The sequence below is a fragment of the Canis lupus genome, chromosome 16 (genome assembly GCF_011100685.1).
Source record: "Canis lupus familiaris isolate Mischka breed German Shepherd chromosome 16, alternate assembly UU_Cfam_GSD_1.0, whole genome shotgun sequence".
Taxonomy (NCBI): Eukaryota; Metazoa; Chordata; class Mammalia; order Carnivora; family Canidae; genus Canis; species Canis lupus.
In genome coordinates, this window is record NC_049237.1 from 14,265,316 (window position 1) to 14,289,627 (window position 24,312).

The following is a 24,312-nucleotide window of genomic DNA, read 5'->3' on the forward strand; positions in this document are numbered from 1 at the left end:
AAGCTACCTACTGCCCCCGGGATGGCGAGCACCAGGAGGCCAGTGATGGCCGGTGTGGGCCAGGATGTGGAGTCACAGCCCTCAGACGCGGTGGAATGGTGCCATGGTCATGGAGAACAGCACCTCCAGATGTCCCATCCCTAGAAATGTGCCCACGAGCTAGGACAGCACAGGTCCACACCAGGTCTTGCTCACAGGAGCAGTGACCCTAACAGCCAGAGAATGGACACACCCCAAATGTCCATTGGCTGGTGACGGAGTCAGGAGAACGTGTCATATCCTCACGGTGGGAAACCAGTTGGGCAGGGAAGGATGAAGTCTAGCACGTATGACGCTCGTGATGGCCCAGGAGCACTTCCAACCCGCTGCACATGGTGAAAGCAGCCCATCTCGGGGCTCACATGTTGTGTGGACCCCATTACATGCTGCACGTCCCCAGCAGGCAGCTCAGGGGCACAGGGGGCACAGAGGCGCAGGGGGGCTGCGGGCGGAGTGGGGCGTCCCCAGGGATGGATGTTGTAGCTCAGCTTGTGCTGATGGCCGATGACTCTGAGCGTCTAGGAACAACCATTGGATTACACACTTTAAGTGGGTGAATTGTTTGGTCCATGAATTTTATCTCAATAAAGATGTTTAAACCTAAATAAAACCTATATATATGTAAAAAAAAAAAAAAAAAAAAAAAAGAGAGAACTCTAGCATCTGGCTCTCAACACCCAAATTGCAGAGAAGTGCGATTAGCAGTGAGAGTGGCTCTGGCTGGCGGCTCCCTGGCGCTGTCACCGCAGTGGCTGAGGCAGGACCGTGGCCCAGCTGTGGTGAGCTGCCCCCGTGCCCTCTGCCCGCTATTGCCTCCCATGCTGGGACGCCCGGGAGGCAGCAGAGGGTGGAGACCCCAAGGGACACAGGGACGGAGGCTGGAGCGTGCGGCCGCCTCATTCTCAGCGATTCTGAGGCCAGCCCGGGTGGCGCTGGTCCACGTGGTCGCAAGAGCAGGGTGGCTGGCGGGGGCTGAGGCCCAGGCGGCTGGGTCTGGGAGGGCCCACGGGAGGGGGCCTGGTGGGAGGCCAACTCTCCTGCCCCTGGACGAGGGGCATCATGATGGGCATGGGTGGCAGGACTGGGGGCCCGGCCGTCAGGTCAGCAGGATTGGCCGTGAGGAGGGGGCTGGAGCGCGGGTGGCGGGGACCAGACCCCAGGTCCTGTTATGCTGAACGTGTGGCCTCCTGCCTGGGTCCTGAGCGGGCCTCTCCCTCTTCCTTGCTCTCTCCCTCTGCCCCACCAAGGTGCCCACTGTCCCCAGGCACCGTCTGGAGCAGGGCCTCAGCTGGGGCGCGCCAGCCTGCCCTCCGGGACTCCACCTGCTTCCATCCTCCGTGGCCCTGGACAGTCCCCTGGAGACTCCAGGGCCAGGCCTCGGGGCCCTCCTCTGCACCCCCTCCTTGCCCAGCAGGTCTGTGGGGGCCCCTCAGGGCTGCACGGGCACTTGAGGGTGCAGGTCTTCGGGTGCCCTCCCAGCCCTGTGCCCAGCCGGATGGCGTGTTTGCTTTCCTGGAGGCTGTGAGCAAAGCCGCGCTGACCACCTGCTGGACGGTCTGCCTCGTGGGGAGTGCTCACCACTTGCCTTTCTGCACCCGCTCGAACCTTCCCGGGCTGCTGCTCCTGCTGCCGGGCTCTGGTGTGAGTCCCCTCACATGGACGGGGACCCCATGTGGCCCGGGGGCCGGGTTTGCCCCCCTGTGTCCCTTCCCTGCCCTAGAAGGGTCCTTTGGGGTTCCCCTGGATGCCCTCCCAAGGACCTCTCCATCTCCTACCGCCCCGTCCTTGGCAACTGCTGATCACGGGGCATTGAGGGTTCCCCGTCGGGGCTCAGCTGCTGTCCTGAGTGCCAGGACACCTGCTCCCCGACCTCGCCGTCCTGTCCTGGGGCACGTGGGGTCCCAGCGTCAGTCCCCCTGGGGGTGTGTCCCGCCTCAGAGCTCTGGTGTGAGGTCATCCAGGGACCCCAGGCGCAGAGCAGCTTGGCAGGGTGCACGCGGGCTGGGCACTGCCTCCTCCTCGCGTGGCAGGGCAGCACGCGGATGGGGACCTCCCAGCAGGTGTGCGCTGCGGGGATGGCGGGTGTGGGACGGGTCACCTCAGAACCCTCCTGTCGTGAGGGTCGGAGCGGGGGGTGCAGAGAGCCAGCATCTGGGCCGCACACGGGCCTCCCCGCGTCCACCCGGTCCCGAGGCCTCAGGCGGCCACAGCACTTCCCCGGGGTCTGGGAGGAGGCGCCCAGCTGGGCTACCTGGTGCCCTGCTTGGCTGGTCTGCACCCCGAGGGAGGGAGCCCGTGGGCCGCGGGCCGGGCATGGAGCAGCAGCCGCGTCTGTGCCTGACACTTGGGGCGGGTCGTGCAGGGGGCCCTCGAAAGCTCCTCACGTGCCAGTGCAGGGGGCAGGTTGTGCTTCGTCACCTGGGCTGAAGGGACTCTTCTTAAAAACCTGGTTTAAAGGAAAGCAGTACAAGTACCAATGTCTTTCCTTCTTTCTGGATGATTTTTCAGATTCGGCTGCACACCCCCCAGGGTGGTTTGCTGTGAGATGTTCGAGGTGTAGAACCCTGGTCCTCAGAGCATCCAGCACGTTCACATTGGGGGTGGCCCTAGGACTGTCCCCATTACACACCAGCTCCCTCCTCCCCCCCACGCTGCCCCCCACCAGCTCCTCTCAGCCCCCCCAGCACTGGAACCCCACGCTATGTGTCCCTCGGTGTGGCTCATCCGCTCAGCGTCACCTGTTCCAGGTCCCTCCACATGGGAGCAGGTGTCAGGGTCCTTCCTCCTCCAGGCCGGGGGTCTCCTGCCGTGTGGATGGGCCATGTTCTGTGCATTCATTGGTGACCTTCGGGTTGTTTCTGTTTCCCAGCTGCTGTGAACACATCGGGCACAGGACCTTTTTTAAAGATGGACACGTATCTTCCGCTCTGGCCACGGTGTTGCCACACTGGGCTGTGCAGCCTTGAGCTTCCGTGTAGCCTCTCTGTTTCAGTGACCCCTCTAGAAGTGGGGGGACTGGGTCAGAGACTTTCTGGGGTCTTTTCCGACCCCATGTGCTGCTCGTGTGAAACCCATGGCTTTGCTCGGGGACTGGCCACAGAGTTCAGCCATCCGATGCTCAGGTGCCCGCGAGCCGATCACACGGATGTGTGCATTCCTCGAGAATAAAACTCAGGGTGAACTCAGATTGACCTGAAACACAAACCGAGAACGAGTCCCTGAAGCTTTACCGGATGTACACCTTGCAAGAAACAGCCCGTGTCCCTGTAAGTTCCAGACGTCCGACGCCTCTGCCTGGCACAGGGGACAGTAGGCTCCATGCTTGGGGGGCTTGTGCAGAGCAAGTGGTGTGTGCCCAAGGATGCAGTGGAGACACTGCCCTGACCCTGTTGCTGCCCCTTCTTCCATGGCCCCTGGGAGCAGCCTGGGCAGTAACTCCAGGCCTGCCGGGGTGGGGGGCCACGTCCCCTGTGGCCCTGTCCCTGACTGCCCGGCTGTGTCTCTGGGGCGGCTGTGGCTTTGTCCCCCGGGGAGCCCTGGCTGGAAGGCAGGCCCAGGTGCCATTTGGGGGGAGCCCCCGCTGGGGCTGTGTGTGACTCCAGCTGCCCTATTTCTCCAGGTGGGCATTCGGATCTGTCCTTGGTCACACTGACAGGGCAGTGACACAGACCCCTCTCCAGGGACGGGTGCCAGGCCCATAGCAGGGGTGTGGCCATGGAGCCAGGGCCATGGGGCCTGGAGGTCAGAGGGGGTTCCGTGGGGCGAGCGTGCTTGGCCCTGGGGGTCCCCTCGGACTCTCTCCACTGCAGTTTTCCCTCTGGACCAGGATTCCCAGCGGGAGGACCTCTCGAGGTTCCAATGTAGCCCGTCTCAGACTGCCCCCCGAGGACACCTGCAGAGAGGCGGAGCCCCCCAGGTGAGACACAGGTGGGGTCAGGCCTCCGCGGCCTCAGGGAGCCGGGAGACGCTTTCTTCCTCCAACACTGTGGAAGTGTTCACAGCTCTTGTGGGCAGAAGGACTCGGCGCTCTCTGTCCAAGCCCCAAGTAAGGTGGAGCCCCAGGCACCTCATGCGGCTGGAGCTAGAATGGCTGTGGGCGTCGAGGTTGGGCCAGGGGCCCCCACCCGAACCGGCTCCTCCTTGGGGAACCCCTTTGGCCCTTGGTCCCAGGGACCCCGGGGTGGGCTTGCTCAGCAGTCACGGGCAGCACCCTGTAGTGCTTGCTCGGGGCGCATTGCCTCGGGGGGAGCAGGGGGCCTGGCACCGGATGGGTGCAGGAGGCCAGTGAGGCAAGGCCGTCCTCTCTGTACCTCAGTGGTGGGTCTTGGGACCAGGGGTCATCATAGGTACCCCCCAAGGCCAGCGGGGCCTCACCCTCGGGACGCAGGCAGGCCCAGGGACACTGTACCACTTTCTCCTCAGTGTCCACCCTGGTCCTTGCAGAGTGGATGTGGGGCCGGCAGGGAGAAGAGGGCGAGGGCCGGGGGCGAGGCAAGGTGGGGTGGGTGACACCTATAGGCCTGGCTGGGCTTCCTGTGCGTCGCGTGTCACTGCTGCCGTGCCTGGCCCCCGGCTGGTGGCCAGCTTCCGAGGCGTCTGCGTTCTGGGAGCGAGAAGGAGCGGGCACAGGCCCTGCCCTGAGGTGTCCGAGTTCAAGACCCACCTTGCTGCCTCCCTCCCAGGCCCGTGAGGAAGCTGTTCCCTCCGGTGGGGCCCCAGGGGCTGCCCATGGTGAAGGGGAGACGCCCTCACGCAGAGGGAGCTGCGCAGCGCACCCAGATCCAACGGTGGGAGCTGGCGACTCGCGGAGAAAGGATCGGAAGCTCCCGGTGGCCGTGGCCATAGGAGCGCTGTCGGACGAGAGTCCACTTTGGGCGGCGGGTGTGCGGATGGTTCTCCCAGGTGGTCCCCACCCACCTCTGGGCCTAGCGCTCCTGTGGGGGGGACCCAGCCCTGAGAGTGGGTGGGCCCTGGACTGGCCAAGAGCCCCCCCCCCCCCCCCCCCCCCCCCCCCCCGTGTAGGCAGGGGAGGAACCCCGAGAGGCAGAGCCTTCGGTGTGGAGCTGACCTGTCTGGCTGCAGGGGCCACCGCAGGCCTCGAGGCCACTCTGAGCTGCCAGTGGACGGGAGGGGGGCACTGGGCCCCAGGGCTCCCGGACAGTGCTGGGCCCTCCTCCCCCCTCCCTCCTGCTCTGTCTGTCTGTCCTTATTTTCCTCTTTGCTGGATGTGTACGAGGCGCTCGTTAGGACCATGACTTCCGGCGGGGGCCCAATGTGGCTGTCGCTGAAGATTCCTGGAGAAGCTGGGTTACTTGAGAGAAAGGGGAGAGAGAACTGGTGGGAGACGGGGCAGGTGAGCCAGACCAGCTGATGGAGGGGAGCCTCAGGGGCCTCTGGGCCCATCCCCGCTGCCCTCCCTGACCCTCGGCCACGGATGTCAACCAATTCCAGTACTTAGTCTGTTCAGGCTACTATAACCAAAATACCGTAAGCTGGGGGGCTTATGAAAAATGATTTCCTACTGTTCTGGGGGCTGGAGGTCCAAGGCCATGGCACTTGCAGATTTAGTGTCTGGCAAGAGCCTACTGAATGGACAGCTTCGTCCCTGTGTCCTCACGCGCTGGAGGGAATGGAGGCATCTCTCGGAGGTCTCTTCTAAGGCACAAGTCCCATCCTGTGGGCTCCACCCTTGTAACCTAATCCCCCTCCCAAGATGCCTCCTCCTAAAACCATCACTTTGGGAGTTAGATTCTGACACATGAACTGGGGAGCACAAGCATTCAGACCATAACAAGTACCTTGTCGAGGAGACTTTTTTTTGCAGACTTGCCCGGAGTCAGCTGGAGGTTTTTGTGGGCCTATTTCTGGGCTCTCTGTTCTCTCCCATGGATGCACTGTCTATGCTTCCAGCAGAGCACCCCGTCCTGCTTCCTGCAGCTTCGTACAATGTCCTAAAACCGGGCAGCGTCAGCCTAGGACTTAGCTCTCCTCTGATCTTGTGTTGGCTACTCTGGGTCTTTTGCCTCCAAATAAACTTCAGTTTCGGTGTTGGTTTTTTCTGGGATCTTGATTAGGATCACATTAAATCTAGAGCAAGCTGGGAAGAGCCGACATCCTGACGGTGTTGGGTCTTCCTGTCCATGGACAGGGGATATCTCTGCATTTGTTCAGTTCCTTGATTTCATTCAGGAAACCTTTGAGTCTTTCTTCTATAGCTCTCCTATATATTTTGCTAGGTTTGTATCTAAGCACGTCATGTTTTTTGGTGGTAACGTAGATGGTATGGTGTTTTAAAGCTCAGATTCGGGGATCCCTGGGTGACGCAGCGGTTTGGCGCCTGCCTTTGGCCCGGGGTGCGATCCCGGAGACCCGGGATCGAATCCCACGTCGGGCTCCCAGTGCATGGAGCCTGCTTCTCCCTCTGCCTGTGTCTCTGCCTCTCTCTCTCTCTCTGTGACTATCATAAATAAATAATTAAAAATAAATTAAAGCTCAGATTCCACTTGCTTGTTGCTGGTATGTAGGAAAGCAATTAACTTTTGTATATTAATCTTGTGTTTGCAACTTTAGTATAACTACTTATTAGTTCCAGGAGTTTGTGTATATGTCCATTTTGGGAGATTTTTTACATTGGTAATCATACTGTCTGCAAAGAAAGACAGTTTTATTCTTTTCTTCCCAAGCTGTATACCTTTTTTTTCCTTTTGTCTTGGTGTATTATTAGCTAGGGTTCCCAGTATGACGTTGGAAAGGGGTGGTGAAAAGGGACATCTTTGCCTTGTATCTGATCTTAGAAGAAAAGCACTTACTTTCTCTCCAAAAGTATGAGGTGAGTTGTAGGTTCTTTGTAGATTCTTGCTAAGGACTCAGCTATGCCCTGCCCAAATTAATAGGTCCAAATTAATAGGTCAAAGCCTTAACCCCCAGTGTGACTGTATTTGAAGATAAGATCTTCAGGAAGTAATTAAGGTTACTTGAGGTCATAAGAGTGGGTTGCTGACCTAATAGGATTCATGTCTTTATAAGAAGAGACACCAGAGTTGCCCTGCTCTCCATGTGCACCACTGAGGAAAGGCCATGTCCGCATAGGAGATGGTGGCTACCTGCAGGTCAGGAGCTGAGAGCTCACATAAGAAACTGAACTTGCTGGACCTTGGTTTTGGATCTCCAGCCTCCAGAACTGTGAGAAAATAAATTCCTGTTTTTTAAGGCCCCCCTCCCCCCAGAATGTGACATTTTGAGTTGACTGATACAGTGTTCTTTATCAAGTTGGGATAGTTCCCCTCTGTTCCTAGTTTGCTGAGAGTTTTTATTATGAATGGGTATTGGATGTTGTCGGATGCATTTGCTGCATCTGTTGATATGGTCATGTGATTTTCCTTTTAAATCAGTTGATGTGATGGAGTATGTTAGTTGGTTTTCAAATATTTAACCAGCCAGCCTTGCATACCAGGGGTAAATGCTCTGTGGCCCGGGTTTATAATCCTATTTGTAAATTGTTGGATTATTTTTCTTTTTTTTTAAAGATTGTATTTATTTATTTATGAGATACACAGGGAGAGAGAGAGGCAGAGACATAGGCAGAGGGAGAAGCAGGCTCCACGCAGGGAGCCCGATGTGGGACTTGATCCTGGGTCTCCAGGATCATGCCCTGGGCCGAAGGCAGACGCTAAACCACTAAGCTACCCGGGCTGCCCCATAGTTGGATTCTATTTGCTAATGTTTTGTTGAGGATGTTTGCACCTGTATTCATGAGGGATACTGGTCTGTAGTTTCTTTTTCTAGTGGTTTTGGTTTTAGGGTAATGATGGCTTCACAGAATGAGTTAGGACATATTCCATCTGCTTCTTTTTCTCTAGAAGAGAATTGGTATAATTTCTTCCTTAAATGTTTGGTAGGACTCACCAGTGAACCCATGTGAGCCCAGGGCCTTCTATTTGGGAAGGTTATTAATTATTGATCCCATTTCTATAATAGATATAGGCCTCTTCACATTTTCCATTTCTTCTTGTGTGAGTTTTGACAGATTATATCTTCCAGTGAATTGGTCCATTTCATCTGTTTTATCGACTTTGTGGACATAGAGTTGTTCATAGTATTCATTATCCTTGTAATTTCTGTGGGATGAGTGTTGGCTCTGCTTTCATTCCTGATGTTAGTAATTTGTTCCCTCTCTCCTTTATTCTTATCCTGGCTAAAGGCTTATCAATTTTATGGATCTTTTCAAAGAATCAGCTTTGGTTTCATTGATTTTCTCTGTTTATTTCCTGTTTTCAATTTCACTGATTTCTGCTCTTTTACTGTGTCTTTTCCTTCCTTTAGACTTACTTTGCTCTTCCTTTTCTAGTTTCCTAAGGTGGGAGATTAGATGATTGATTTTAAGTAATGTCTTCTCCATGTATTTTAGTTTTCTTTTTTAAAAAAGATTTTATTTATTCATGAGAGACATAGAGAGAGAGAGAGCAGAGACACAGGCAGAGGGAGAAACAGGCTCCCTGCAGGGAGTCCGATGTGGGACTCGATCCCAGAACTCCAGGATCATGCCCTGAGCTGAAGGCAGACACTTAACCGCTGAGCCACCCAGGGATCCCATTTTTTAAAAAAATATTTTATTTATTTATTCATGAGAGACAGAGAGAGAGGCTGAGACATAGGCAGAGGGAAAAGCTGGTTTTCGAGCTATCTTTCTACACTTGATCTTAGCTAAAAGGCGGAGAAGCGATTCTAGCTATCTTTCTGTTTGTGTTTCCAGTTTAATCCCACTGTGATCTGAGATTTCTATTCTTCTAGATTTGTTAAGATGTGTTTTATGGCCCAGAACTTGGTCTGGGTGTTTCCTGTGAGCTGGAGAAAAATGTGTATTCTGTTATTGCTGGATGAAGTCGCCTGTAGATGTCCAGTAGATGCAGCTGACTGAGTGCTGGTGAGTTCAGCCGTGGCGTGGCCTTCCCGATTTCCTGCCTGCTGGATAAGTCTACCTCTGCTAGAGGCTGTAGAAGTCTCCAACCATAATCACGGGATCATCCACTTCTCCTTGTAGTTCTATCAGTTTTGCCTTGTGTAGTTGGACACGCTATCTTCGGGTGTGTATGTATTAAGGCTTATCATGTCTTCTTAGAGAAATGATCCCCTGATCTTCATGTGATGCCCTCTTTATCCTGATAACTCTCCTTGCTCAAGTCAGCTCTGTCTGACATGAAAACAGCTACTCCTGTTTTTTTTTTAAGATTTTATTTATTTATTCATGAGAGACTTAGAGAGAGGCAGAGACACAGGCAGAGAGAGAGAGAGAGAGAGAGAGAGAGGGTCAGAGACACAGGCAGAGGAGAAGCAGGCTCCATGCAGGGAGCCCGATGTGGGACTTGATCTCGGGACCCCAGGATCATGCCCTGGGCCGAAGGCAGGCACCAAACTGCTGAGCCACCCAGGGATCCCTCCTGTTGTTTCAAATTACCATCAGCACAGCGCTCTCCATCCCTTTATTTTTCTCATTGTGGTAAAATATACAGAATTTAAAACTTACCAGTTTAACCATTTTTAGTGCACCATTCAGTAGCTTTAAGGACATACACAGTGTGGCACAGCCATCACCACCGTCCATCTCCAGAACTTTTTCATCTTCCCAAAGTAACTCTGTCTCCAGGGAAGCATCCCAGCGTGTTCTGCCCCCTTCAGACTCCCCTGCATCCGCTGGGCTGGAGCCCCTCTTGTTCCCATCATTTCTGCTGCCTCAAGCCCTCCAGAAAGCTTCTCAAGGGTGTGTGTAGTCTGGGAGAACTGGGACCCAAGGAACCGCCACTGTGGTGCAGAAGGGTGGTGGGTCTGGGCAGTGTTGAGGGTGACGGTGTGAGCCGTGAGACTTACATCGAACACTGGGGACACATATCGAGGTCAAGCTCTCTTCATCTGTGTGGGGCTGTACGAACTCTGTGACCGAACAAGTCATGATGCTTCGTCACCATTGTGCGACCTTACGCCTAGATGTTGTCCGGGTGTGCATCACAGGTGGGCGGGCAGGGCCCTGCTGGGTTTTTGGTCTGACCTGCATCCACAAGACTCCAGGTGAAGTGGCTGCTCTTTTTGGGTTTGGCTGTGTGTCCTTGAGGGTGCTGGGGACCTCAGCTGGCCGGCCGGTGGTGTGTCTGCCCTGCCTCGCCATCTCTTGCTTTGTGGACCGATTCATCCAGAAGATGTCTGTTGCTGGACTTCCAGGGGTCTCATAGCATCTCAGAAAGGGGTCAGTCTTGAGGCCTTTAGACCAGAAGCCCCTCTGCCCCCATTCCTGGCCCTCCTGAGACTTTCTGAGCAAAGATTTATGTGGTGGAGTGAGTTAGGGAAGGGCCGCACCTTGTACTCCCTAGTTGGACACTCATAGCCCAGATGAGCATGTTGACTTGGGAAGTCCCGCAACTGAAAAAGAAAGGAGGGAAGGCAGGAGGAAGGTGATCCATTTATCCTACTGGTTCCCAAACTTACATGCCCACGAAGCCCCCTCTGTACCTACCCCCCGTTAACCTCCTGTGGAGGAGATACTTGAGGAACATGATTTGGAAAACGTTTCCCTGGGGCATGTGGTGGCAAACTCCATGAGGTAGCGTTGGGGCAGCGCGTGCTGGCAGCTGAATTAATCGTGTCTCCTCAGAATTGGCACGTGGGTGTGCTGACCCCGGTGCCTCAGAATGTGACCTGGTGTGGAGATAGGCCCCGGGCACGTGTAACAAGTTACATCCTACAGCAGGATGCCCCTCATCTAATACAACTGTGTCTTTCTAAAATGGAGAAATTTGGATAGAGACGTGCACACAGGGAGAATGCCGTGTAAATGGGAAAGCAGAGGTTGGGGTGATGCTTCTGCAAACCAGGGAGCACCGAGGATCTCCAGAAAACCCCCAGGAGCTGGGAGAGGCCAGAACAGAGCCTCCCCCACCACCTCAGGAGGGACCAGGACGTTGATCTGGGACTTCTGGCCTCTGGGTCGGGGAGACAGCGCCTTTCTGCTGTTTGAGCCGCCAGCCTGTGGTGCTTCCTAAGGTGGCCCCAGGACACTAGCACAGCAGGGACGAGCAGAGCTTTAGCTCCTCGCCTGGGCTCAGAGGTCGGGGCTGGGAGCCGCCGGGATTCGGAGGGCCTTGGGAAGGCCGGTTTGGACAGGTGTTGCAAACCGCCCAGCTGTGGGCCTTAGTAAAGTCCATGGAAATAATGGAGATGTGAAGGGCAGGCCATTTATGAGGAGGGAGATCATCATCCCAAATGCCTGCCAGCCGAGGGAGCGCTCCACTTCCCTGGAGGAATGTTCTCTGCTCCAGAGAGGGCCAGCTGTGATCTAGCGCAGAGCGGGGATGTGTGGGAAGTGACGCTCAACAGCAAAGCCGACCAAAAACCAGGCCCTGGCACACTCGGCTTGTCTGGATGCTGCCGAGGCCGCGGGGGTGCGAGCGTTCACATGGACGATGACATGTCCATGCTGGTCTCTAGTCACGCTTCTTCAGGCCCGTTTCCCTGTTTCCTCCCTGGACAGCTGTGGGACATGGTCCCCAGAGTGACAGCCAGGATGTTTCTGGGGATGGGCAGCTCTTGTGGGCCTGAGCCCTGGATGTCCCCGCTGCAGCGGGACCTGTAGCTCCTGCCCAGTGGGACACGTGCTTGTCCAGATCCTGTTGGGGAGCTGCTCGCTCTCCTCACTAGGAGAGGCAGAGGAGGCTGGGAGGTTGAGAGGCAGAGGAGGCTGGGGAGGCAGAGGAGGCTGAGAGGCAGGGGAAGCAGAGGAGGCTGGAAGACTGGGGGGGCAGGGGAGGCTGGGAGGTAGAGGAGGCTGGGAGGCAGAGGAGGTTGGGGAGGCAGGGAGGCTGGGAGGCAGGGGGGCTGGGGAGGCAGAGGAGGCTGGGAGGCAGGGGAGGCTGGGGAGGCTGAGGAGGCTGGGAGGCAGGGGAGGCTGGGAGGCCTGGGAAGCTGACATACTCTCCTGGTGTCCCTGGGATGGGTGTCCTCTGATAGAGCAGTTTGCAGCTGCCTCATGTCATGCTGTGGAAGAGTTGTTTATGATGTTTCTGAGAGGGAAGAGAAAGCAGAATGTAAGCAGCACCTTCAACTTGTTCTTTAAACTATTTTGTTGATTCCATTTTCTGCTGTGAGCATGGATTGTTTATTATTATTATTATTATTAGCAGGAAAATACATAATAATCAGTAGTCTTGGCTCTCTGTTTCATGGAGAAGTTAATGTTTTCCACCCAATTACTTAAGTTAAGATAGAAAATATAAAAGGACCCCCTTTCCTTCATTCGCAGGAGCTCATTTCAGTCAGAGGTGGCTTAAAAACATTAAGCTATGGGACAAATAAATAGCAGCTGGTTTAGTTTAGATGAAGGCACATGAACAGGCCAGGGGCCTTTCTGACTCCTGCGTAGTGCACCCCCACCCCGGCACAGGCCCCCCAGCTAAGCCTATCTGGGGCGGCCAGACCTGGGAGAGAGGACACCCCTTAGGGCTCTGTGGGGGAGACAACCTGTCTGGCCAGCAGGTGCTCCCAGTGCTTGCCTAGCCCAGGGGAGAGGTCATGCAGCCGACGGTGGGCTCAGGGTGGGAGTGGGGGGAGCACGCGTGCATCCTCCATGGGCTGCCTCCCCCAGGCAGGCAGGGGTGGGTCCTTTGATTTGCCCAAGGCCTCTGGCTTTGTCGGGGGTGCACTTGGAGACCCCGCGGGAACACAGCAGCCTCCTGCGGGGCCTGAGGTCTGGACGTGGGGGTGGCCGAGCTGGCCGCCCGGGCACCGGCACTGATGCACCTGTGCTGCGGGCTGGCCCTCCTGACTCCTTCGGAACCTGGCCAGTCGGCTGCTCAGCCAGGTGGGGAGTGGCGGTGGGGGCGGCAGGGCGAGGGGCTCCCGGTGTGTGCCTTGGGCCTGGAAGCTGGGTGGGGCTGAGCCCCCCAGCTAAGCAGGGAGGGCGCAGCAGGGGCAGGGGTGAGGTTGACAGGGGCAGATGCAGCCACAGCGACAGGGCAGGGCTGGCAGAGGAGAGGTGCGGGAAGGAAGGGGCAGAGGCGGGGCGGGCGGAGGCAGGTGCGCTCTGGGCCGGTGGGCAGGTGGGCAGGTGGGCAGGTGGGCAGAGCAGGGGGGCAAGTGTTCCTGGGGAAGGTGTGGCGGGAGCCAGTGGCGGCCGCAGGTGATGTGCATCAGGCGCGAGCTCCATGCGGCACTGGAGGCAGGCATGTGCGGGTGTTTCAGGCTGGAGGAAAGTGGGGTGCGGACCGTGCTGCCGGGGGGGCCCAGGCTGGACCCGGAGGGGAGGGAGGTCCGGGGGTGTGTGGCCTTGCCCCCTGTGCAGAGGCCCCCACACCGCCTGCCCCGAGGGTGGGGTCCTGTGTGTGAGGATGCAGAGGAGGGGGCAGCTCCTAGAAAGGTGGGGAGAGCAGGGGGCAGGGTGACCTCGCAGGGCTCCCCTGGGTGGGAGACCTCCGCAGGCAGACGGAGGGCACGCCCTGGAGGCCCCTGAGCAGAGCCGGAGGGCGCGGGTGTGGGGGGTGCTCGCCGCGGGTTCCTGCACTGCATCCGCCCCCTGGGGAAGGTGGTCCGCTGTCAGCCTGGCCTGGTGCCTGCTGGTTGAACTCAAGTGATCTGAATAGGGTGTTGGGGTCCTGAGGCCCCTGGGCAGCAAGTGCTGGGGGGCCTTTAAAAGTCAGATAAAACTCATTTAAAAATAAGTGTTTAGAGTCCTTGTGGGTCTGAAGGCTCGGAAAAGATCGGGTTCACTGCGTGGGTGGCATCGCAGAGAAGTGTCCTGGAGTTCAGAACAGAGACCCCGAGTTGTGTTGGGTCCTTGTCCTCAAAGATTCGGTTCTGGGGGTAGGACATGGTGCGTTGGAGGGAGGATGTGCGGTGTCCAGGACATGGGGACCTTGGCTCGTGGGGAACAGCATAGGTTTCCCAGCGCACTGGTGGTTCTCGGGGTGCAGCCCTGAGCCTGCCAGCCGGAGCCCCAGTCCAGGTGCCGGAGGGCTGGCGGCTGGCCTGGGAGCGCAGGTTCTGGCTGACTTTCAGGGACAGCCCTGGGTGAGGGGGCAGAGAGATTGGGGTCTGTGGTGACCAGAGGGCAGAGGAGTGGTAGTCCCTGGGGCCGCACTGGCCTCCCTGGGCTTGCTGCCCGCCCGGGGTGCGGTGCAGGAAGTCCTCCAGCGCAGGGGCTGCCCTAGCGCCTGGCTGGCCTCTCCTGGCAACTTCCATAGCAGCTCACCTTGGACACCTGAGCCCCAGGCCCAGCCCCTCATCCATAGACTGGGTTTTGATGGGCGATGGGGTCCGGAGCCCCATGGCCTACAAGGGTGGGGACAGCTCTTTCTAGAACTTTCCTCCAGGCCCGGCAACAGGGATGACCCCAGAGGGGCTCCTGGAGGTGCCCTCCCCCGACCTGGCAGGCGGGACACTGGAAGAAAAAGGCCCATGTCCAGTGAGCTCCCATGAGCTCCATTATGGAGTGCTTGCTGGATGCCTTCATTCCCTCTGCTGACTCCTGCCACCTGCCCCTGGCCTCACTCAGACCCTCACTCTCCCAGGCTTAGAGCTTTTTTTTTTTTTTTTTAATTTATTTTTTTTTATTTTCTTATTTATTTATGATAGTCACAGAGAGAGAGAGAGAGAGAGGCAGAGACATAGGCAGAGGGAGAAGCAGGCTCCATGCACTGGGAGCCTGACGTGGGATTCGATCCCGGGTCTCCAGGATCGCGCCCTGGGCCAAAGGCAGGCGCTAAACCGCTGCGCCACCCAGGGATCCCTAGCTTAGAGCTTCTGTGGAAGAAAAACCACTGTGTGGCCTGGGAGGGAGGCAGCCCCCCAGGACGTTGGGCAGAAGGCCAGCCTCGGCAGGGTCTGCATAACTGTCTGTCCGAGAGTCTCTCGACCCGTGGGCTCCCGGTCATTTTGTTCACACACACTCTGCTGTGTGCTGGGCAGGATTCCCGGCCCACTGCTGTTGATGCCCATACTTACCCCGCCTGGTGGAAGGCCCTATGGGCCTGGCCCCGCTCCCAGAATGGGCCCGCCCCTGTCCCCTGGCCACCTCCCTTGGCGTCCACCCTGCTGCAGGCTCGCCGTAAGCGTGCAGTCTGGCTGTTGGCAACTTCCAGCAGGGGGGTCAGGCCTGCCCTGTGAGGTCAGCTCTGGCATGGGAAGTCCTGACTGCCCCACGGAGGCTTGCAGAGCCTCAGGCGAACAAATGCGATGCTGCGGGGTGGATGCAGGGGCCAGCGGTGGGTGGGCAAGTGGCCACACAGGCCTCGCTCAGCCCTCGGGCAGCCCTGGGAGCCTCCCTTGCTCCTTCAGTGGATGGGGATACAGGCTCAGGGAGAGGGATGCAATATGGACAGAGCAGGATTCGAACCCAGACGGGCAGAGCTCCTGGCTTTTCCCCTCCTCCAGGGGTCAAAAGAAAAAAATAAATCACCCTTTCTGTAAATGTTTCCTTACATAGTGAGGAGGATCACAGGTGCTGAGGATGCGTGTCCCCAAAACTGTCTGTCCCCCAGAGGCAGCCACCGCCTGATTCTTGGGCTGACTTTGGAAAAGCAAGACACAGCCCAATGCACAACCGTTGGTTATAATGACCTTTGTCATTAAGAAAATGTTCAATTAGATTTAGTGCAATGTTTATTTTTTTCCAAGAACGCGAGTAATACATTTTAATGAAGTTTTATCCCAAAGGGATCCAGTAGTGCCCCCTTATTGGGGGGGGGATCATGTTCCAAGGCCCCCAGCCAACCCTGCCATGTTGTGTCCTGTGAGTGCGTATGGATGGTTACACTTAATTATGAATCAGGCACAGGACAAGTGGTGACAAAGTGGCTTTATCAGAGGCTGTGTGAACACGTCTCTGTCTTACTGTCTGGCACTCGCTCTTCCCCGGATTGTGTGACAGGGTGACAAGCCCCCGTGAGGGGATGAAGAGAGTGACTAGTGCGTGCTGGTGACACCTGTGAGGGGCTGCTGACCTGCTGACCGTGTGTCCTGAGGATCACGTCCTTCCGGTTGAGTGCAGACATGTGCCCCTGCAGATGTTCTCTGAGACACTGCTTTTGCGTTGCCCGGAACGTGGGGCTTCTGTGGCCACGGGATTCTCAGGCTGTGTAGACGGCAGGAAGGCCTGCACCTGCCCATCCAGTGACCTCCCGGCTGGACCACAGACCCTTCCCGAGCCTTTCTCTTTCTGGGCCTGACTCATGCGTACCCGTCTGGCATTCTTGGGAAACCATCTGAAATCAGATTAAACCAACACTGGTGACAAGTGGAGGACCCCAGAGGACCTCGATGGGACCCCCAGGGCCTTCTCTCTGGCCTCTGGCAAGCCTGCCCCCTCTTGAGGGTCAGCATCCATGGGTTGTGGGCCCTCTGGTACCGGCCTCGTGGCGGTAGCTGGCTCGACCCTCCAGACTGGCCCTGCACGCCCCACCCCTGCCCTCAGAAGCACCAGTGCTGGGCAGCCCGGGTGGCGCAGCGGTTTGGCACCGCCTGCAGCCTGGGGTGTGATCCTGGAGACCAGGGATCGAGTCCCATGTCGGGCTCCCTGCGTGGAGCCTGCTTCTCCCTCTGCCTGTGTCTCTATCTCTCTCTGTGTCTCTATGAATAAATAAACAAAATCTTAAAAAAAAATAAAAAAAGCACCAGTGCTGCCCTGGGACTTAAAGCCTCTGCTCTCACAGGGGCCCGGGAAGGGGCCCAACCCTCCAGCAGTGCAGCTTGGGGCTCTGATGCTTCTCCCTCCCTCCCGGACCTTCAGTGAGTCCCCCGTGGGCGGCACGGCTCTGGGGAGGGCTCGCGGGCCTCACAGTTCGGTGCCGAGAGCCAGAGGCCGCACGCTCAGAGGCCCTGGGCAGGCCTGGCAAGGACGCCCAGGCTGTGGTCCCGCGGGAGCCGGGGTCCCGCACAGGCCGGCACGAGGAAGCGGGGCTGGGAGCCAGATCCCCAAGCAGATCTCTGCCCAGGCTTCGTGGTTGGGTGCTGGGTGCTCGCAGGGAGATTAACTGGCTATCCTGTCTCTGTTCCCCATTTCTTCCCCAGGGGGGCTTTTTCGGTGGTCCGGCGCTGTGTCAAGCTCTGCACTGGCCATGAGTATGCAGCCAAGATCATCAACACCAAGAAACTGTCTGCCAGAGGTAGGCACGGGCTGTGTCGGCGCGGGCCCAGAGCTCGGCAGGACTGCACGGGCACCTGTGGGGAGAGGGTCCCCTTCCCTAGGACGGGGGATCCCCCGGTGGCTCTGGCTGGGGGATCACGGAGGACAAGAGGTCAGAGCGCTTGGTGGCCTGAAGACTTCTAGTGACGGATGCTGTGGGACTGCCAGAATGACCCCTGCAGGTCCCCGTGCCGGGGACGGTTTGCAGGGCCCTGGGCCCACAGGGGTGAGCGTGCTGCTGGACACGTGTCCTCGCCCCGCCAGCCTTGCCCCTCCGGAGGCCTAACTAGGCAGCAGCCCCTTCTGGGCACACAGGTACAACCGTGGCCTCCTGGGGTCCGAGTGTAGTCCCCAGGTTGGGGGGACGGAGCCACGGTGGGGGCACTGCCCTAGGCAGGTGACTCAGAGTACAGACCCAAGGGGTGAGGGGCTGGGATTGCGGGAGGGGGCTGCTAGCATGAGGAGGGGCATCTCTGACCCCAAGGTCAGCCTGGGGGAGGCCGGGTGACCCCTGGGCTGGGAGAGTCAGTGAGGCCCCCACCTGCTGCCGTCTTGTCCAGACACAAATCAGCCTCGAGCCTCCTCCTCTGGCCGGAGAGGCCCTGAGGGCAGCTGCTGGTGGCCTGCATCCCTCCCTGAGACCGTGGGGGGCAGCCCTGGGGAGCAAGCAGTTGAGCCCACTCTGTGTGATTTATTGAGCTGTATGGAGGCATTGTCTGGGGACCTGCTGTGTACCAGGCCTTCAGGCCTGAGTGTGTCCAGGGGCGGGTGCTCCCACCCTAGCTCATGCCAAGGGGCGTGTGCTGCCCAGGGAGCTCCGTCCCGAATCCTCCATGCTCCGTGCTCGTGTTGGGGCCTGAGGGCCGCATGGGGCCGTGAGTGGGGAGGCTCTGGGCAGATGTAGCAGTGCTAGCCCCTGACCGCCCCCTGATGGCAGGCGTTCCTTGGGCGCTGCTTGGGGGACAGCGGCGGGCTCGACGGCCTCCTCCTGTGGCTGGACTGGGACGGGAAGTGCCGTGGATCTCTGGGCAGCTGCATGCGGCCTGTGAGCAGGGGCAGCCCAGTGCACATGGGCCTGGGTGAGCCGATGCTAGAGGTGACGCTGCCCAGGGCTTCCCGTCGTGTAGCACTCCCGGACTGCTCCGTGATCCAGGGTGTGGAGCACTGGGGGATGCTGGCCTGGACTGGGTTGGGGGAGATGTCTGCACCTGTGGAGTCCCTAAGGCAGGACGAACCGAGGCTAGTTCCAGGCAGGAGAGGAGTTGCCGAGGGTCCCCTAGACCGGTGAGGGAGACCCTCACTCTCATCGGCTGTGCCGAGTGGGCAAACGCATGCATGTAAGCCCCCGAAGCTCCATGTGCAGGGCGAGGGTGCAGGGGAGGGCGTGGGGGTGGAGGGTTTTGGGGGGATGAATAGGAGTTTGTGAAGCTGAGGCGGAAAAGCACGTGGTGTGTTTGTGTGGAACACTGCATCTCCTCTGAAGTCCCTCGCACCCCCTGTGGATGCCTCAGGGTGCTCCAGGTGCCCGGAGGCTCAGGACCCGCAGCAGCCTAACACACAGGTGTGTTGGGAGAGTCCCGGCCATTCTGCCCCTTCCTGGCCGACAGCCCGCTTTGCTGCCAGCATGTCCCTGAGGCCGGGGCCAGCGCGGTGGCTGGGGGGGCTCTACAGAGCCTGGGGCTCCTGTCAGTCCTCCTCCGGGCTGTGTCCCAGTAGGGCGCGGCCAGGGCCCTGGGGAGTCCCACCTTTGCCACCACACCCAGGCCTGCCCAGCTCTTGGGGGGGGGGGGGGGGGCTGGGATTTTTTTTTTTGTCCTGCGTAACTCTTTATTATTTATTTATTTATTTATTTATTTATTTATTTATTTATTTATTTATTTTATTTATGATAGTCACACACAGAGAGAGAGAGAGAGGCAGAGACACAGGCAGAGGGAGAAGCAGGCTCCATGCACCGGGAGCCCGACGTGGGATTCGATCCCGGGTCTCCAGGATCGCGCCCTGGGCCAAAGGCAGGCGCCAAACCGCTGCGCCACCCAGGGATCCCTGCGTAACTCTTTATTATGGAAAATTTCGAACATCCCCAAATATAGAGAAAGTGACAGAAGGAGCCCCCAACTTCCACAGTGACTGACTCTCAGCCAGTTCTGCTGCATCGGTAGCCCCCTCCCCCATCTTGCGGCGCACCCCAGACAGCCCGTCATTCTGCACACGGTGTTCAGCTCTGTTCTCTGACAGAACAGGAGTCTACAGACAACCTGTTGCCTGCCCAGACGGGACCTCGAGATCCTCTGACCCGCCCACACCCCTCCCGGCCTTCCTAGCTGGGGGCGGGGGGATACCGAGGGGACCAGGTCTCTGCACTCATCCTCCCCTTCATGCTGAGTGTGGGCCAGCGAAGGGCTTGGGCTTGGCACCACACGCCCACCCTGGGCCCACTGTTAAAGGGGTGAACCTAGCCGGCGCTTGTTCCTGGCCGCGCAGGGCATAAGTGCTTAAAAGGGGCCAATGGGCACAGTGCTGTTCCCCCCCTCTTGGCCACCAGCCTGCAGGCTGCAGGCCCCTCCTCCACAAAGCTGCTTCCTGGGGTCCTCCGCACAGCGTGGAGACCCCAAGCCTGTCTGGAGGGTGCCTGCAGCTCCGTTGTCTCTGCACCCCTCCTGCGCCCAGCCTCTCCCCGAGGCTCCCGGGCTGGCTTCCATGGAGCCGCAGGTTCTCAGCTGGCCTGACGCACCGCCTGGCCCTGTCTTCTCCCTCCCGCTAAGCCTCTGCAGGCCTTGGGCTCCTTCCAGTGCTTCCCACCCCCGGGCCTTGGCACGTGTGTGTCTTCTCTGGAAATGCTTTCCCCAAACCTCTACCTGCTTGACTCCCATTGATGACATTTCCTCAGACAAGTCTGTGCTGCGCTTCAGGGCAATCTGGGACCCATGCACCCTGTTTTTATTTTATTTTATTTATTTTTTAAGTAATTGGAATATTTATTTATTTATTTATTTATTTATTTATTTATTTATTTTTATTTATGATAGTCACAGAGAGAGAGAGAGAGAGAGGCAGAGACACAGGCAGAGGGAGAAGCAGGCTCCATGCACTGGGAGCCCGACGTGGGATTCGATCCCGGGTCTCCAGGATTGCGCACTGGGCCAAAGGCAGGCGCCAAACCGCTGCGCCACCCAGGGATCCCCCCTGTTTTTATTTTATGGCTGTCTTTCCCATCAGACTTTGGGCCCTGTGGGCAGGGACTTGACTGCCTGGTTCGCCACCGTGTCTCCCACATCCTGCCCAGGTGGTGAGCGCTCCAGAAATGGTTTTGAGGGTATGAGCATGTGCTTGGAGTGAATGAATTTTGATGAGGTACAAGGACAGTCTGCTGGAGACGGGTTAGGCTTCCAGGTGTGAGGCTAGGGTGGGGACGGGATGGATGGGGGTCTAGAGGGCTTGTGGCAGCCTTGGGTCTGCAGGAGAGGCCCCTGGTCATATGGAACAGCCAGCTACCTAAGCACCTGGGAGGGCCCAGTTCCAGGCACTTCCATGGATGCCGGGAAGCAGGGAGGTGAGGCTGGGCGGTGGCTGTCTCCAGCGGGGCCCCAGTGGCCTGAGCAAGGGCTCCCAGCCTGGCTGCCTCTGTGGCAAGCACCAAACCAGTCCTTTGCCAGGAAGATCATGTCAGAGATACATGCCCAGCTGTCCTGCCACAGGGAGGGATGGAGAGAGGGCCCATGGGTGGGAAGTAGGGTGTCCGGGGAAGTGCCCTAGAAAGAGGAGTGATGGGAAGTGGAACTTCCCAGGAGGCTTTGCCTCCTCCTTCATTTCCACTTGTTATGTGAGTCCAGGTCACATGGAGGGGGCCCCACTCACCCCTGCAGGGAGCAGCAGCCTGGGTCCTTTGAGGCTTCTGATGATCAAGAGGCTGCCGGCCCCACACAGCTGCCAGGAGGAGCTCACTGGCACTGGACTCAGGATGCCTGGCTTGCCCACTGACTGGCACACAAGGGGGCCACTGGGGCCTGTGCACGCACCCACTGCACCCCATCTATGTGCCCCAGGCTGCGGGACATAGATGTTTAAAGCTTCGTCTATTATTAAGAAGGGGACTGTGGAAAAAAATAAAAAAAGAAGGGGACTGTGGGACATTCATGTGAACGTACTGGGTGGATTAACAGCAGCAGTTGGAGGGCAGTAATTGGGCCAGGGTAAGGGGGTCTTTGGGCCTTGCTGCGGGCCCCCCTCCCCCAGCCCATTGGCAGCACCAGTGGCTGCTCCTTGGGGGCACTTTTGCTGCCTTTGGAGGGCACGCTGTGGACATGAGCCGCCAGCACCTGGGAAGCAGGTGCCAGCAGTGACTCTGGGCGGTGGCTGCTCGTGGGGGAGGAAAGACTGTGCCTGGGAACGGGGCCCTGGGCGGTTATTGGGTCCTGAACCTCGGTGGCACTGCATCTCCACGCGGCTTCTCAGTGACCGTCCACACCCTCTGAGGTCGGGGTGGGCACCCATTTCACAGATGAGGAAACCAAGTCCTATGGAAGCAGACTTGCTCAGTGACCCACAGCTGAGCTGAGCAGAGCGGGGAGTAAGGGCAGCTTTAGCTTTCACCCAGCTGGGGTTGCTGGGGGTGAGGAATGGGGCAGCCCTCACAGGTGAAGGAGCTGCTCTCACAGGTGGGGCGCTCGAACGTGGGGCCAACCTGACAGGTGGGGGCACCGAGTGACAGGTGAGCTCAGGCCTCACCTCTGGGTTTCCTCCCAGCCCCAAGCTGATGCCCCGTTCACCCCCAGCCCCCTCCCCGGGTCACCTGGGGCCACCGGCCCCGGGCCTGGGGCGCCCTGCGGGAAAGTGTGATGGGGAGGGGCTGAACCCGAGGCCTGCACCGCCCCGGGGCCATCGCACAGCGGGGTGGGGGGCGGGGCCCATGACCCAGAGCCGGCAAGGCGACCCGGGCTCCGCGGAACTGGGTTAGCGAGGACGCGGCGCCGCATTGCAGGGCCGGCTGAGCATGCGCAGCCGGCGCCCCTCCCTCCCCCCTGCGCGGGGAGTTCCGAGTTCGGGGCTCCTCCCCACCGTCTCCTCACCCCATCCTCCGCCCTCCTCCCCCTTCCCTCCACTCGCCCACACCCCTCCCCCTCCCCTCTCCACCCGTCCCCTCCCTCTGCTTCTCCCACCCCCACTGCCCCCCTTCCCGGGTCCGGGAGCAGCTTCCCTCTCCCCCACCCCACGACCTGGTCACCCCTCCGCTCCTCCCTGGCCCCTCGCAGCGCCCCGCGGGCTGAGCCAGGGCCTCACGGTGTAAGCAGCTCCCAATTTCAGATAAACAAGGATTTTTTTTAGAATAAGTATGTCCCAGACCCCCTCTCCACCTCCACCAGCCAACGTTTAGTCCGCTCTGCCCTCACGTTGGGGCTCCAGGGTACTCTGGGCAGTGGGAGGGGTCCCCAGGGACCTCTCCCTCTGTGCCCTCCCCTAGCGCAGCTGATCTCTCAGGGATCGGGGTGGGGGGGTACCCTGTGCCAGGGAGGAGGGGTAGGAAGAGGAGCTGGGGGCCTGGGGACCCGTTCCCATGTCAGAGGAGGAGGGGCGCCACCAGGCAGTGGGCTGCAACTGCCAGATTTAGCTGTAAAATCTGAATTTCAAATAGACCGTGAAAAAAACCTGAATGCAAATACGCTCCAAACTGATGGGACTTACTTCCACTAGGAAATTATTTGTTGTGCGTCTGAATTTGGGACACACATGCTAAAAAATCCTCATTGGTTATCTGAGATTCCAATTTGACTGGGCATTTTGTGTTTTATCGGGCAGTATACACAGAGCGGTTGAAAGAATAGTTTTTTTGTGATCAATTCATCAACCAGATGGGCTAAGTCAGAGCTTTTGAAAATAGGGGTGGTGGGGGCACAGCAGGAGAGCCCAGGGCAGGAGGAAGAAGGAGCGAGGCCAGGCCGGTGGGGGCCCTGGTGGCCTCGCAGGTAAGGTGGAGAGTATGGCGCCTGGGGTGAGGGTGACTCTGGGGTGCGGCTACCTTGGTGAATGCTGGGTCAGTGCCAGGGGCGTTGGGACGTGGTGGCCTGGGTGCTGTCCGTGCTCCCGGGACTCGGGCAGCAGCGGTGTCCACCTCACGGTGTTGCGGAGGGGCCAGGGGCAGCAGTCCCTGCCAGGTGGACTACCCCGGGGTCATGGGGGGTCGTCAGGAGGGAACCTCTGGGAGCTCCTGCACCCTGGTGGGGTTGTCGTAGCAGCCCTGTCACTCCCCAGATGTGAAGGGATCCCTGCCCGCCCCAACGTTCATCAAGAGATCCCCGCCCCCCCCCCCAGACGGCTGCAGGTTCCGGTTCTGACCCCAGCACTCTGTCTTGGCGGGTCCCGGAGGCCTTGAGGGGTCCAGCCCCTCTTTGAGTAGGACTGTGACAGGGGAGCCCTGCACTGTCTGGAGGAGAGCCCCAGTGTGGAAGGGATGCGGTCTCTGCTTGCTGCCAAAAGCCACCGGGGAGCTTCTCCCGCCACCGTGCCCTCCTATTCTGAAAGGTGACAGTGTCCTAACATGGGACAAGACTGAGTCTTCCAGAGGATAAACACCATTGGCGAGGGTGGGCGTCCTGCCCCAGGGTCACTGGCACAGCTATGCACAGGATGCAGATCCCGGAGAGCTGAGACGGGCAGCGGCCGGTATGACCCCGGCTGGGGACCCAGGGAGGTCGGCGTGCCAGCTCTCGAGGTGTCCCTGGCAACACGAGCGTCGTGGTGATAGGGGCGTGGAGGGTCCCGGTGCTCGCCGCAGGACGTGGTCAGTCCCCTGTGGCAGGGGTAGGGGCCACTGCGCCTGGTCTGCCCCGGACGGTGGCCGTGGGTCCGGGAAGCCCACAGCCGGTTTGCACTGCACATGGGGCCTCTTGTGAGGCTGTCTCAGGGCTGAGCTGCACCTCGTCCTGGGTGACAGTGGAGGGCCTGCGGAGGGCATGAGGACTTGGTTCAGGGGCCCAGCCGCAGCTGGGGAGGGAGGGCCCTGGGACCCAGCTGCTGCACCGCACCACGGTGCCAGCGTGTGGGGCGGGCCTGGTGGCTGGTCTCTGTCCCAGTGGCAGCTGCAGGATGGCACGGACGCCCTGCTGGGGTGGGGT

At 58.9% G+C, this 24,312-nt stretch overlaps 1 protein-coding gene and 1 long non-coding RNA gene across 3 annotated transcripts in view; both read left to right on the plus strand.

Annotated features, from left to right (window-relative positions):
* Positions 1–24,312, plus strand: part of CAMK2B (calcium/calmodulin dependent protein kinase II beta) — a 76,966-nt gene that overhangs the window by 10,857 nt on the left and 41,797 nt on the right. For both annotated transcript variants that reach the window (XM_038559562.1, XM_038559563.1), the window contains exon 2: positions 17,086–17,180. In XM_038559562.1, coding sequence (XP_038415490.1) covers positions 17,086–17,180 — 95 coding nt within the window. The remainder of the gene's footprint in view (positions 1–17,085; positions 17,181–24,312) is intronic.
* On the plus strand, positions 2,722–4,836 carry LOC119869528. The gene is made up of 4 exons (XR_005371293.1): positions 2,722–2,806; positions 2,909–3,305; positions 3,866–3,955; positions 4,722–4,836. It is a non-coding gene; the product is annotated as an uncharacterized LOC119869528 (long non-coding RNA).